Source organism: Ochotona princeps, chromosome 13 (assembly GCF_030435755.1).
Source record: "Ochotona princeps isolate mOchPri1 chromosome 13, mOchPri1.hap1, whole genome shotgun sequence".
Classification (NCBI taxonomy): domain Eukaryota; kingdom Metazoa; phylum Chordata; class Mammalia; order Lagomorpha; family Ochotonidae; genus Ochotona; species Ochotona princeps.
Window position 1 is genome coordinate 42,003,297 of NC_080844.1, and position 15,663 is coordinate 42,018,959.

General features: G+C 49.0%; 1 protein-coding gene across 50 annotated transcripts in view; it reads right to left on the minus strand.

Moving 5' to 3' along the window:
• SORBS1 (sorbin and SH3 domain containing 1) overlaps window positions 1-15,663 on the minus strand; it is a 221,645-nt gene that overhangs the window by 99,640 nt on the left and 106,342 nt on the right. For 36 of the 50 annotated variants that reach the window (XM_058671793.1, XM_058671790.1, XM_058671791.1 and 33 more), the window contains exons 3-5: window positions 8,506-8,560; window positions 4,084-4,152; window positions 1,614-1,709 (exon numbers count right to left, since the gene is read on the minus strand). In XM_058671793.1, coding sequence (XP_058527776.1) covers window positions 1,614-1,709; window positions 4,084-4,152; window positions 8,506-8,515 — 175 coding nt within the window. In that variant the 5' untranslated portion in view covers window positions 8,516-8,560. The remainder of the gene's footprint in view (window positions 1-1,613; window positions 1,710-4,083; window positions 4,153-8,505; window positions 8,561-15,663) is intronic. The other 14 variants (XM_058671779.1, XM_058671823.1, XM_058671794.1 and 11 more) reach the window with 1 other exon arrangement.

The following is a 15,663-nucleotide window of genomic DNA, read 5'->3' on the forward strand; positions in this document are numbered from 1 at the left end:
CATAGATGCCTGGCACCCCAGGGCCAAATCCTTGTTTTTCCCCCACGCACAGGTGACCATGATGTCATTTATGGGTTAGCCACAGTGAGAAATGACCAGTAACTAATAAAATTAGAACAGCATGTCTGTATACTGCATTGCAAGTTATTTAAAACATATGGACTGCTTATTACTGGACTCTTCCATTTTATACTTTTCAGATCATGATTGAGCACAGATGACAAGGCAAAACTGTGACTCTGGAGGGTCTATTATAAGCTTTGCAAGATCTAGAGGGCATGGAGTTGTGGCACAGCAAGTGAAGCCACCACCTGCGATGCTGGCATCCCATACATGCAATGGTTCAAGCCCTGGCTGTCCAACTTCCTGCTAATGTGCCTGGAAAAGCAGCAGTGGATGACCCAAGAGCTTGGGTCCCTGCCATGCAGGTGGGAGACCAGGATGACGTTTTAGACTCCTTGCTTCAGTCCAACCTAGCCACTTTCTCTATGTAACTCTGCCTTTAAAGTAAAAAAGAAAGATCTAGAAGCCCATCCTCCAGGAACCCAGCAATGGGGACTCGGTGCAGACCATGTAGTTCAAACAGGCACAAATGCTGAAGCTTTCTCTATGTGCAGCTGAGCTAAGCAGAACTCCAATTTTTTTTTTTCTAAATGTCCACAACCTGGATCCTTAACCAGAAATGGCCATAAATTCGGTTACAGGTTAAAGTTCAGGGTGCCCATCTGGGCAGGGCGTGAGCTCCAACATCCAACTGACTCCTGGGTTGGGGAAGAGAGAAGCAGTCTCGTTCCTCCAGGCTTTCCACCCTGGGAGCTCCATTTCCACACATCGTTAATGTGGCAGGAGAGACCAGATCTGCCCTGTCAGTGCCTCTTCTGCCAAGAGCAAGGCCCGCAACCCAAAGCCTGTGGCAAAGCACACAGAGGTCTGGGTGCACCTGACACGCCCCATCCTCTCAAAGGCTCAGTGACCAACATCACAAAACTAACGGGCAAAACTGCCCCCAAGGTTGAGGGCAGCCTGGTCAACACAGCCTAGCCCTCATGTGTCCCGTTCAGCACAGCAGGCTGCTGACATCCGAAACACAATCCTTATCCTTGCTGGAGAGCAGGGGCAGGAGGCAACTGCAGGTGAGGCAGCAAGAGGGAGGGCCTGTGTGGGGCAGCGCAGGTAGCGACCTCCCACTCACAGGTCCCAGGAGGCTGGGGAGTTCTCAGGGAGATGGGAACAGACCCAAACACTGGGAGTTGCCAATCTTGAAGGGGAGCCCAGAAAGTCCAGGCACCCCAGAGTGAAGGGACTCTGGAATAACCCTTCTCCTGGAGGAGGGATGGACAAGGTGCCCTGTCCTAGTTCTTTCCCATGCTCACTGGCTCCCAGAAAAACATACACACGTTCACACATGCACGCACACACAAACACACTCCACACACATACATACACGCACACAGTCATGCACAGAGAGAAGGAACCGAAGAAGTAAAGGGTATGCCTCCTAAACATGCAAGACGCATCAGCCTCCAAGTTATTAGTTAGAAGGAGGAGCAGGGGAAGACCATGCATGATCTGCCGTGAACCAAGAGCAGCCCCCCACCCACCGGGCGAGATACCTGCAGGCAGCACCAGGCCTGAAGCACTTTTCACTGTCTTCACGGGAATGATTTTAACAGCAGAGACAGAGCGTGCACGGAAAGGGTCAGCAGTTGCTGAAAACACAAAAGGGTAAATGGTGCCTCCAGAAAGAGCATTTGGGAAACACTCAGGCAGTTGAGGAACTGGGCAGGAACAATGGGAGGAAGTCGCCTCCACGAAAAGAACAATGCAAAGAGCAGCGGAGGCAGTAATTAAAAATAACCCGCTTTCCCTCTTCAGGCTTCGGGGCCAAGACAGCAGAACTCTCCCTCCAACCAGCCCCCAACCCTACCCGGTCAGTGCTCCTCACTGCCTCCTGCCTCACTAGGCATTTGCCAAGGCTCAGGACAAAGAGATCTTCAGTGACGCAGATGGTCCGGACAGTGGAGGATGGGGACAGCAGTCAGGGCCCAGGGAGGCCCCTTGGGAGAAAGCTGGGGCATCCGCACCTGGGCAGGACTCCGAGGAGGATGGCTAAGGCCCAAGGGCTCTACACAAGCAGAAAAGCGAAGGAACCGGTTTGTGGGTTACTAGGTCCCTTCACCCTCATAGCTGCAGCCCCAAACCACAGCTCCTAGGACCTTGTACCCTCTTTGACAGTCACAGGCCTCTGGCTCATGCAAATCAGAACTCCATCTGCTGTGTGGCAGATGGCCTTGATTCAGCCTACCCTGTACTGGCCTGGAGGTGCCAAGTGTCCAAGTGTATGCTTGAGAGTTTGGGCAGCACCCAGGTGCCAAGCCCAGGATGTCGACCCACACTGAGCCAAGGCAGAGCAGGGAGACCACCTAGGATGTGGGGGAGGCTCCAGACCCCATGGCCTGAGGGTCCCAGGCTCCCTGCCTGCTCAGATCCTACAATCTGCAGAGTGCACACATTGCTCCTTGATGTCAGCAAGGATAGAAAGACAGGAGCCATTGTGCTGCAGTACCAAGCTCACTGTAGGGTGCAACAACACCCAGAGGCCGTGCAGTCACCAGATTCCTGCAACACTGGGTGAGGACAAGAGGACAAGAACTGGCACTGTTGGATTGGTATTGTGTTGGGGAGCCTGCCAAGTGCATGGGAGCAAGTACCTTGGCAATAGACACTTGGGCCCTGCGCTTCACCACTTCGCAAGGCATATGGCAGTCACGCGGCGTATGGCTGTCACCTACTCAACGACGACGACACCGCATGTGTCAAGACATGATCACGCTTGCCCAGCAATGTGACTTAGCAACTGATCATCAGGAGATTGGCTGCTGGGTTTTAACCATGCTCCCCACTGGTTGCCTGAACATATTCCCTATCACATAGGCACTGCTCCTGGTATTCTCTAAATACGTCCCAGCCATGACAGTCCAGGACTCTGGGAACACTGCAGGCTCAGCTCCATAGCACAAGTAGAGCAGGGTGACCCTGCTGGGAGGCAGAGGACGGGATGGTGGCAGGACATCTGCTGTAGCTTCCTAACCAGCTGCCCCCTGAGTCCCCACTGTGCGCTGGTTCAACGGGAACACCTGATTGAATCTGACAGGAATGCAGAGGCCACGGTCTGCAAAACATTCCTTCGGGAGAGGTTTCATTTTGACTTAAACACCTTGCACCAGAGTTTTCCAACCTTCCTCTTGGAAAAAGTTGCTCTGAATGAGCATTTCTAGGCTTGCCAGAACCCAGGACCCACAGTGGGAATAACTGCAGCAGATGGTGTCATTGGTGAGAGTGCCACTCCACATAAGGGGCACCAGAGATCTTCCCCAATGCCTGTTTGCAAGGAGCAGACCCTGGACTTGAGGCCTGGTGGAATGGGAGCGGGGGCTACATGGAGGATGTCACCATGGCCTCCAGGGCATGCAGCTAGTGCTATGGCACAGTGGGTAAAGCTGCTGCCTGCAATACTGGCACCCAATATTGGCACTAGTTCGAGTCCTGCCTGCTCCACTTCCTATCCAGATCTCTGGTCAAGGCCTGGGAAAGCAGTGGAAGTAGGCCCAAATATTTGGTACCCTGCACCCATGTGGGAGACCCGAGGAAGCTCCTGGCTTCTGCCTGGCCAGTCCTGGCTGTTAAAGCCATCTGCGGGCTGAACCAACAGATGGAAGATTTCTATCCTTGGAGGTCATCTTTCTCATTTCATATTTATATCTTCTATCCTAAATGTTCTTAAAAAAACTGGACACAAGGGGCTGTCCTTGAAACTAAGGCCACTGACATCATTTCTAACAACCAGGGCCCTGCTCAGAGCCAGGACAGTGGAAAACCCACCATCCTGGAGGAGAAACATCCAGGGAAAACACATGAGACGCAAGAATGCACCAGAGGTCTCAGAGAGTCACCACAGGGAACAGGTGTGTCCAGTTCACTGCCTGACCAGGCCAACCGTATGCTCATGGCCCTCCTGCTCAAGGTGCTCTGTGCCATCCAAAGCCACCCAGGACACGGGCCCCTGCTCCTCAGGAGCCTTACCTTTGTCTCGCCCGTCACTGCCAGGTGCCAGGCCGTTCAGCATGGCCTTGGAGGCAGCCATGTCACACTCTGAAAGACAGGAAAGCAAAGGGCATGGGGTTGGTGACGGCTTTCCCCGTGGTTTCCGAGTGCCCAGGTGGCAGGGCCCTGTCCTCACCGGCCCCGGAGTGGCTCCATGTCTTGGCTCTGTCGGGTCTCAGACAGGTCCCCTGTGGCACCACAGGAGAGTCTGTAGTCAGCAGTGTGGCTTGAACCTGTTCAAGAACAGGAAGTTGTCCCGTGCCTGTAGGAATCTCTTGCCTCTCAGTCATGGCTCCCTTTCTGACATTTACAAAAAAAATCTGCTTAACTCTCTCAAAATGGCATTTCCTGCCTGCCCAAGGCCAATTCATCCATTCAAACACCAGCTCAGATACATCTCTGTGCATCCAAGCAGTACGTCAACCAGGTCAGAAACTCAGGCTGCTGGAACCCTCCCCTCCCCTGATGGCACATCCCACTCTGTCAGAGTCACACTGCCCGTCCTTGAAGCATCCTTGGACACAGCCCCGCTCACACCTCGGGCCAGTCCTGGATCACTGTCCCAGAGATGATGAGTGTTCTCCTGCTCCTTTCTGTCCCTTCGAGGTCCCAGCATCACTCTACATCCTAATAGCACTTTCTGAACCCCAGCCCAACCTCTGGCCTGACAGGCAGGGCTCCGGGGGGGTAGGCAGCAGGACATGACACTTTTTAAACAGAAAATAAATGGGTTTTCCATACATTGAGTTTCACTTTTGCTTTGAAAATTAAAATCTGGGATTTATTTTGGGAATTCAGTCATGCAGAATATTATGTACATGGGGGAAAATATATTAGAACTTGTGCAAAGGACTTTTTTTTTTTTTAAGTAAGCAGGGTGACCTAACCTTGGCATGCCTTGTTTTATTTAAATTAACAAAATGACATTTCTGATGTCATTAAAAGGCCACCGGCTGGGATGAGCATTTGGCTCAGCAGTAAAGACACCCCTTGGATGCCTGCATCCCATACCACATCACAAGGCCTGGCCCTGAGTCTCAACTCTACTCCCAGTTCCAGCTTTCTGCAGATGTGCACCCTGGGAGGCAGCAAATAATGGCTCAAGTACTTGAGTTCCTCCCACTCAGGTGGCAGACCTATGTGAAGGTGCATCTCCCAGCTCTGCTTGGCCCAGTCCCTGCCACGGTGAGCATTTGCGGAGTGAACCAGCGATCAATCTCCTAATAGCTTTCTCTTTCTCTTTTTCAAATAAATAAATAAATAAATAACCAACCAACCAAGTAACAAATAAGTCCCCTGGGCCACCAGCTACCTAGCAGGCAAAGCCTGAGCAACCAACTCCAGATTCAAGGCTCTTTTACCACCAGTCCCAACCTGTCTCCTGGCCCTCCCTGCTCACCTTCTTCCTCCCCAACCAGACACAAGTACGTCCAAAAGTATACAGGAGTGGGATTAAAAGACACATTCATCTTGGTACAAAAAATTTTGAAGCCCATGCTCAGAACAAGCTCATGAGAAAGAAAAAAAAAACAGAAGAGAAAAAAAAAAAAACCCTCAAGCACAGATTCCAAAACTTCTTACACCAAAATAAGACATACCTTTTAATTCCATTTCCCATTCCCATGCATTTTTGGAAATACCTTCATATTCTATTTCTACATACACTGGGCCTGGAGGCCAGTAACTCGGCTTCCTGAGATAAAGTTACTGGGCCAGGGCTCTTCCTCAGCCTCTTGCAGGGCTGGCTGTCTTCTGGAAACCACACCTGCACCTGACCCCAGCAGGGCGCTGCTCCTCCCCACCCGATGGCCTGACCTTCCTGGCCCTGCCAGCTGCATCCTCTCCATGACTAGCCTCCACTGACAGACAAAGGCCCCTCCTCCCAGGTGTCAAGTCTCCCCTGAGTCCTCATTTCTGGGATGGGTGGAAGGAATGTGCTGGCAGGAAAGCCAGAAATCAAGTAAAAGAAACATCCCAAGTTCCCGGCCCCTGGTTGCTTCTCTTTCCAGCCCATCCTTGCCCACCTGCCCTGGTACCTCCTGGTCAGCTTCTTTCTAGGACTGTTAGGCCCTTCCTCCAGGCTTCCCCAAGTTCAAGCATGGTAGCCTCTGAGGCACCACCAGGCCCAGTCCCAAATTTTTGCTTTTCCTTTTTCTCTACAGAAAAATTACACTGAAAGGCATTTTGAAAAGGGTTCAAAAATCAATCACGTCATCACCTCAAACTCAAACCTCTGCAGCCATGTACTGGAGTCCAACAGGTCTGTCTGCAAACCAGGACACTCCAGTGGGCTGACCCTGCAAGTGCCTTGGGGCTCAGTATTCCCATCTACAGAGGTTGGCAATCCACGCCTACCTTTGGAAGGTTGCCCCGACAACGCAATGAGCTCATGCAGATAAAGCGCTTCCCTTGGTGGACAATCCTGCCCACACTTGCAATAACAAAGAACACGGCATTTTCATGCTGTACTTTCCACCAAAGAGTGAAACAAGCACTAACTTCCTAATATCATTTTAATAGCGGAAACAATATTCTATATCAAGTAAATACATGTAATTTATTCATTATTCACCTTCATGGAGATGTTACATTTTTCTTTTTAATAAAGATTCTATTTGGTTTCACAGATGTTAAGTAATGAAGGTTAATTTTATATGATTTTTAAAAAAATATTTATTTAAGAGGACAAACAGAGAGCTGCCATCCATGGATTTACTCCCCAAATGCCTACAAAGGCTGCGGCTAGAAGCCGGGGGCAGGTACCCAACCCAGTCCCCCGCATGGGCACTGGAACCGCATGAGCCATCACTGCTGCCTCCAGGGTCCACACCAGCAGGAAGCAGGGAACTGACCCCAGGCACTGAGGGCGGGGAAGTCGGTGTCCTCACAGCTAGGCCAAATGCCTTCCCTGGGAGTGAAATTCTGTATCCCCCTTATTAAGACAGAAGACATAAAACCTGTGATTATGGGGTCAAGGGTCCAGAATTTTTGGAATCATTGTAGGCATCAAGTTCCCACCGGAGAGAAAGAACTGGAGAGAGCTCTCAGGCTAATCCATGCCCTCCCCCTCCTTCCAGCTTCTCCTTACCTTAATGCCCAGGAGCAGCGGTGCCACTTTACACCGACTAACCCTGATGTTGGCAAAGCAAGACCTTTGCTTTGGAGGTCAGTGTTCAGAGCTTTAAAAGCATTGCTTCATAACATCTCAATGGGGCGCTGCTTTTAAAAAACGTAAGTGGAGGAGAAGGGTCCACCACAGGCCCAAGGCCACAGTCAAAAAAGAGTGAGGTCTGTATATACAGGGAGCTCTATCCTACCAGCCTTCCAGGTCCTAAATGCACACAGTTTTTCACAGCTCAGGAGGTGGCTAAAGGAGCACTGTATATAATATCAGCAAGACTTGCTTTTAATCAATACACTCGACATGCGCAGGCTCAGGATTCAAACGGTCAGCCCTCAGTTCCACCCTGATGCACCTGCAGTTCCCATGGGACTCCAGGGAATGCTCCACAGCTAAAGTAGATCTTCACATCTGGTTGCAAACTTGTCTGCCTCTAGTTCTGGCTGGAATGCTGACCGCACTCAACTACGCAATGAACAGGGAGCTTCTCCCTTCTCTGCTCGGCCCACACTCTCCACCCTAGTCCCAAAGTCAACATACTCAAAACTGGTCATTTGCTCAGATCTGAATTCTTAATACCAAACACATGGCAGAGGGCTGGGCAAATCATTCTGCCAGCCTGGCTGGGGAAAAAAACACATTAGTTTGTATCTAGGGGGAAGTTTCTATCACTCTGAGTGTCTGTGCTGTGACTCTGATAAAAACATCACTGAGGGGCAGGCGTTCGGCACCATGGATGAGTCAGCAGACAGAAGGACCTCTTTTGAGTCCGCCCTCTCCACTTGCAATCCAGCTCCCTGATAATGTACATCACTGGAGGCAACCGATGATGGCCAGTGCTTCACACCTGCCACCCACGTGGGAGACATGGACAGAGTACTGGGATCAGGCCTTCTCCCTAGCTAAGCCTCACTGTTGAACAACTGAACCAGAAGATGGCATGTCTCTCTTTCAAATAAAATGAAAAAAAAAAAAAAAAGAAAAAACTAAATGTCACTGAGGCACATACATATATCAAATTTAGCAAGTTTTATATGTAAAATATCTGCATTTTCTGGTAAGCCAGTTGTACCGCAGTGAAGTGAAAGGTGACGGTGAAGATCCAAGACAAGGTGCATGAAAACTGTGTTGCCCATCTAGGCCACTCCAAAACTCGGTTACACTGAAGCTTGGGCACTCACCCAGACTTCAAAACGTAAGAGGATAATGGTGCTGAGGCCTACCAAGGTAACTGCCTGGATTCATCAGTTTAAACAGAGCAAGGCTTTAGAGCAACTCACCCGAGCTCATGGTGGGGGCAGGACGCGTCTTCCGCAACCAGGACCCTGGGCAACTCTGCAGAGACACAAATGGCACACGTTGGCATTGACGAGTGGCAGGCTCCAGGGAAATCCCTGTGGTCAGTACTGGCAAACACACACATATGCAACCTTTGATCTCATGGAGCTGAAGCAAAGTTGCTGCACCAGGCTTCCGGCTCACAGGGGGCCAGGTGCCCTCATGACTGTGGGCACCCTACTCAGCCTCAGCTGTGTCCGGCTGCTATGTTGCTTTAGACACCACCCAAAAGCTCTGCCAGCTCCAACACTCCATGATAAAGCTCAAACTACTGAGAGCAGGTGGCCTGCCAAAGTGTAAAGCAAAGGAGAAACACACGTTTTTTTTTTTTTAAATCGCCCCACAGATCACCAGGAGTCACTGATATCAAGGCTCCGATAGAGCTTAGCAGACGCATGGAGGTGCTCCAGATGCTTGAAAAATTCACTCGCCCCTCACAGTCACCCTGTGATGTAAGCACTGGTATCATGTTGGTCACGAGAGGTGAGGCCGTTCACCTGGACCAGCTCCTGGGCACAGCCCTCCGCAGCCTGCAGGGGGACCTGACTGTTTCTGCCCTGCTGCTCGCTTGCCTTGTGGACTGCCCTTGGAGCTCTCAGACTAGAATGCGCGAGGCAAGAAGGAAGTCAGTCTGAGTCCTTCTCTGTTCCTCCGTGAGAAGTGATGACTTCACCACTATTAAATTCCCCTGAGTCCATCCAGAATGTCCCCTTCCACCTGCCCTCCAAGCTGTGAAAACACTTCTTAAAGGCTCACAAGCCCCGCACGGCCGTGTGTCTTCCAAATCTCAGGGTTAGGACACCTCGATGTGGTGCTCCTCCAGCGGCAAAAACGCTGTCGTGATACCACCCACAAGTTCTTATCTAACGGAGTTCTTGTGATCAGTAGCATTATAGGAAGGTCTTCTTACTCATTTTTTAAAAGATTTATTTATTTTTATTGGACAGGCAGATGTACAGAGGAGGAGAAACAGAGAGGAAGGTCTTTCCGTCTGTTGACTCACCCCCCTAGTGACTGCAACAGCTGGAACTGAGCCAATTTGAAGTCAGGAGCCAGGAGCTTCTTCCAGGTCTCTCACATGGGTGCAGAGTTCCAAAGCTTTAGGCCGTCCTCAACTGCATTCCCAGGCCACAGGGAGGGAGCTGGATGGGAAGTGGGGCTGCCAGGTTTAGACCTGGAGCCCATATGGGATCCCGGCAAGTTCAAGGCGAGAATTTTAGCTGCTAAGCCACGGCACCGGGCCCCTTCTTACTCATTTTTAAAAAATGTAATTGAAGACATCTTTCTGATTCCATTGAGAACAGATCTTCACAGAAGTTATTTTTACTCCTTTACAGTTCTTTCTAACCTTTAGATACAGAAATAGCATTTAGGTAGTTATAATGTCTGGACAGCTCTGAGTTATAATTTTTAAATTAAATATTTCATGAACATTTTCCTCGATTTCTTCCCAGTCAGCATATCCATCATTGTAAAGGCTGCACAATATTTTGTTGTTACAGCATTCCATGATCCTGTTTCCAATTCCCTCTGCATAGCTTGCTTCACCTAAATTTAAAAAGTAAGTACAAGGGCCTGGCACAGTAGCCTAGTGGCTAAAGTCCTCGCCTTGCACAGGTTGGAATCCCAAATGAGTGCCGGTTCGTGTCCCAGTGGCCCCACTTCCCAACCAGCTCCCTGTTTGTAGCCAGGGAAAACAGTTGAAGATGGTCCAAAGGGTATCTGGAGGAAGCTCCTGGCTCCGGATGGGCTCAGCTCCGGCTGTTGTGGCCGTTGGGAGAATTAATCAGTAAACCCAAGATCTTCCTCCTCCTCTGTGTGTATCTGATTTGCCAATAAAAATAAATAAATCCTTTTTTAAAAAGTACAAACTACACAGCATTCTTGGGCTAGGGAAGAAATGAATGGAGATGTCTGATGGACCAAACCCAAAAGCTCCCTCAACTCACCCACAATGAGCGCTCACTGTTGTAAAGGGGTAGCCCTTTGCACATTTCATAGTTTTCCGTATAGAAACTACCAACTTTGAATGACCAGACCCACTCTTACAAGCTGATCTAAAGTGGACATGATCAAGGGTAATATTCAAAATATTTTATATCATTTCACCACAAATGTCTACAAAGAGAGTAGACGCCAGTCCCAGCACTCTCGTGCGGCACCTGCTTGTGGTCAATGTTAACCATTCAGTGATCCAGTGGTGACAAGACATAAGAAAATAGATCAGGGCAGGGTGAGACCATCCAGTGAAATCTCGGGACAAGAGGTGACTGTGCAATGCATTGGTGAGCACCAGCATGGCACACAAGGTCGACAATCTGGGCTAACAGGGACCTGTGGTATGCTCACACTTGGCAACTGTTTGAGTTTCCAGCAGGTGACATGAAGAAACGGGACAGCTCAAAAGAAAACGCAAACTTCAGCCTAAGCAGTTGTGCCAAAGGCAGCACCCAGTGTTTGGTGCTAACCAGTGGCAGCAGTGGCAGCGGCATCCTATCTAGGTGATTCTAGAATCTGATTCTGGCACTTGTTTCCACCACTCGGCCTCCTTAAACCCCGGCCCTGGCCCTAGAGTGCAGTCTAGCATTCCATGAACTCTGTGAACCGCCTGTGATCTTGCTAATAAATCACCTGAGGACATCAGATCACGGAGGGTAGGTTCTGGCACCCTGACAAGTCCAAGAGGAGGGGCAAGTCCCAAAGTTTCCTTGGAAGAGGAGCACCTTAACACTTGTCTCCTGAAAGCCAGGCCAGCCTGATGTGAAATCCAGTGTCTCAGCTGTGGTACTGTCTCTACAATCTGGAGGGCTCAGAGCCTGGGCAGCAAGGGCAAGTCCTAATAGCTATTTGCATTAAGCCTAACAGAAAAATGCTGAAAGCTTAAATCATCATGCAGCTTACTGAGGGACAGTCAGATGGAGAACTTCAGAGTTTATTTTAAATTAAAACCTCTGATACTTAATATTTACTTAGCAACTGAGCTGTAGAGAGTTTGATTTGGTAGGGCCTATGATAGCATATCTTTGGAATGTCCCTTTCTAGTCCCCTCCAAAAGAGTCACACATCTTTGGGTAAAAGCCTAAAGGATGAACAGTGAGTGCCATTCTGTAGCAAAGCCAGACAACTGCAAGTGGGAACTGCAGTAGATTGTGGAACCAGAAAGATGTCCCAGCTTGGGTGGTGGGTGAGGGTCAGGCTGCCATTCCAGGCTCTGGGCTGCCAGGACCTACCATGCTTGGCCAAGGCCCCCATGGCTCCACATTCCACTCACAGAACAAGATGTGCCAGAGCTGAGAATGTACCTGGGTAACAAGTGACACTGTATGATCCTGCCCTAATTCCACAGCCCTGTGCTTCTGAGACCAGTTTCGATAACACAGAGTGAATAATTACCAAAAGGCAAAAGTTGTACTCACATTGCCAGCTTTTTAAAGGGATAAAATAACCAAATATGAGTTGTTCATGGGGGAAGAAGTTTCATCTATAGATAGTTGTGGGACTGCAGGATGCAGGAGAAATGGAATCTGCCTTCAAAAGTAAATTCAAGGTCCACTAAAGGTTCTTGGGTTTTTTAGGTGTTTTTGTTTTGTTTTTGCTTTGAAAGGCACTGGCTGGTGAACTATCAAAACCACTTGAGCAAGAACCTCAGAGCATACCCTACATCTGGGACCTGGAGAACGTGGGAAATTGGGTGGGCCTTCTCGCTTAATACACCACTTTAAACATGAAGTAAACAATATGGAAATAATAGTCTTACCCACTTTCGTTCCTATAGCCCTTGAACATTTTTTACCCTAATTAACTATGTAAAGATTGTAAAAAATATAATTAAAAAAGATTTAAAAAAATACACACACACACATAAAAAAAAAAAAAAAAAAAGAAAGAAAGGCACTGGCAAAGAGACAGAGAGAGACAGAGAAAGGCAAAGAGACTATCATCCATTGGTTCACTTGCTAAATGGGTACTATAACCTGGGCTGAAGCCAGGAGCCTGAAACTCCACGTGGTTTTCCCACACGGGTAGCAGGAACCCAAGCATGCAGGCCAACTTCCACTACTTTCCCAGGTGCATTAGCAGGGAGCTGGATCAGAAGCAGAACAGATGAAACTCTGGTATGGGAGGCTGATGTTCAAACACTGGTCTCCAAAGGTCCTTGCAAGACACCGAGCCTTTGATTTTAAACATCTCCAGCTTCTCCCATGCAGTATGATATTTTGCCTCCGCCCTGCACCCAGCTCCAGTTCATACTTCCTGGGAGGGAAGAACCGTGCCATCCTCTGCCCTGACCAACAGCAGGTGCTCAGTCAGCCCTTATCTCTATTTAGCCTTCAGAACTTTTAAGTCCTACCTTCAAAATAACCCAGACCCTCCTTAACTCCACTGTGGCCATTTAAAAGAAGCCTGGCTCTGCACTTAGACAAATCCCTGGTTCCACAGTAGCTTTGAAATCCAATCTGGGGCTTGGTTTCATACATTTGCAGTGATTTTCAGTGGCTGGGAAAGAGTTGAGAGAGCTCATGGAGCCTCAGAATAAATACTTGGCCTTATTTCTGTTTCCAGCTGATCTACGAGCAAAGCCATGTTTCTCCAGTTTTTTTGACAGCTCCTTCTCAGTCTCTATTAATGTCCTTTCTCTTCAAATGCACTCTCTACATTATTGGAGATGGCTCAGAAGGCGCTTTGGAAAGCCAGAAAGGATAAACATCAAGTCCCTGACACTTCCTTTCAAGGGGAAGAAACTAGGATAAACTTGACCCTGATATCAACTGGGCTTGGAATCCCATGACACAGCTGGGGGCTCAGAACACAACAGGCCCAAGTGTCTGTGAACAGACCGATGTTTCTAGAGCGTGAGCCAAAGGAAAATGCATCAGAATGTCCAGCCCCCACGTCCTGCCTTGCCTGCTGGAGTCCCTCCAATTTGGTTTCCGTTCTAACCAATTATCTGAAATGGCCTTCAGAAAGGTTTCCAGTGCACACACATGGCCAAGTCCAATGGTTTCTGGGCTGGCCAGGGCCTTACTGATCTTTCCACTGCAGCGAAGACAGTTAACTCCTTCCTCTTCCCCATAAAAAGCTTTAGGCTCTGATTTCTGGGAATTTACATTGGGTCCTAGGCATCCCCCTTTCCAGCCCAGGTCTTCTGAAGTTGTCCTAGGAGTTCAAGGGTCATGAGCAGGCTTAGCGCCTTGAAGGGTTCAGCAGCAGCACTAGAGCTATGTCTATGGAGGGTCTGTGCGGGCCTTGCAGCTCCCTTTCATGGTTTTCTAACTCTTGGGAGGAGGCTGCAGGAATCCCACAGGCACTGTGTGAAGACCTCACCTGTCACCTCAACCAGGGCTTCTATGCCTTATTCAAATTCCCCCTTTAACACTTCCTGCCCTTTCTTTGAATGACTGCATTCTGTGGCTACCAAAAAAAAAAAATCAAACCAGAAACCTAATCTTTTGAGATTTTGAGACTCAGGAAAAAGTCTTCCTTTCTAAACAAGTCCTGCTTGTGATGCCTTCTACCGACCTCCACACACATGCTCCCTGACCTGACCTTCTTCAGGACACCTTCAGCCTCCACGGCCCTGCAACAGAGACTATTCCAGGTGAGAATCAGTCCCTATCCATCCTGGTTCATGGACAGGCTGCGCCCTTCCCCCCTTCACATGGCACCCCGTTCCTTACCAAAGGCCTGCTGGATCTGTTCCTCACGTCTGCCCGCCTGTCTTCCCTGCCTTGACAAACACCTTGCACTCAGGGCAGGGTCCTCTCCATCTCTGTACCCTCACTCCTGGAAGGGCACTTCACACAGGTTTAAGCACCCTCTTGACACTGGGGAATTGAAAGCCTGACCCTTGAGAGAATCTCCTCCTTCCCTGGCCATGCCCTGCATTGTCGTGCCTGATGAAGGGCCCATGCTGTCCACTCCTTGTCATGCCTTCCAACCTCCCTTTTTATTCCATTATCTCAGTCAGACCACCACCATGCCCTGGGGAGTCTTGGAATCACCCTCCACCCCACACACGGCTGCATCCAGACTTGAAAGATGTCCTGGACCAAATTTCAATGGGGGAATCAAAACCCATGAGATCCCTCTAAGCACAGAGGGACTGGCAGGGCAGTGCAGGGCAAAACAGAAAGAAGGCAGTGTGCCTCTAGGCTAAGAATATCGTACACAAATATTATGCAGTGATGCCATGTAGATGGGATTCCCTTGCACCCACTATGGCCCAGGATAGTGCCTGGCCTAGAGGAGATCAACATGATCAACAATCCCCATCTCTGAGGTCATCACAAGGTTGCAGGGTTAATGAAGTGTCCCGTCCAAATACAAGGCATAATGCTTCTGTTAGTCATCTGGACTATGTGTTGGGAACACAAAGAAAAATAAATTCTGCACAAAAGAGGCCAGCATTGTGGCACAGTGGGTAAAGCCACTACCTGCAACACTGGCATTCTTGCTGCTCCAGTTCTGATCCAGCTGCCTACTGCTATTGGCCTGGGAAAAGCAGCAGAAGATGGCCCAAATGCTTAAACCTCTGCCACCCATGTGGGAGAACTGGAAGAAACTCCTGACTTGGGCCTGGCCCAGCACTGGCCATTGCAGCTATTCGGCAGGTGAACCAGTGAATGGAAGAGCTCTCTCTGTTTCTCTAATTCTTTCAAATTAATAAATATATCTATTAAAATTTCATCATGAAAGAATCAAGTAATAAAAAATAGCAAATTTTCCTAACTTTCAAGGACATATCTTCTAAATTCATATCAACCACTGGAAACAACAATCTAAAATTGAGGTTCAAAATCCTCATAATGTGTCATAAGGCCCTGTGAGATCATGTTCTACTCTGTCTTGCAGTCTCATCTCCCCATATGCCTTAACTCCACGTGTACCAAACTTGTCACTCCTAGTGGATCCTAGTGAGACTGCTCATTTTCAATCCTTTCATCTCATTCTTACTTTCCATTAGCCTCCCCTTCCTTGCCTCCCCAGACATAGGGCCAATCCCAAGAGCCAGATGCACTAACCCAACTTGACTCTAGTTTTGTTATTATTCCTATTATAAGTCACAAAAATAAAGAACTCACTTTAATGGACCCGTTTCG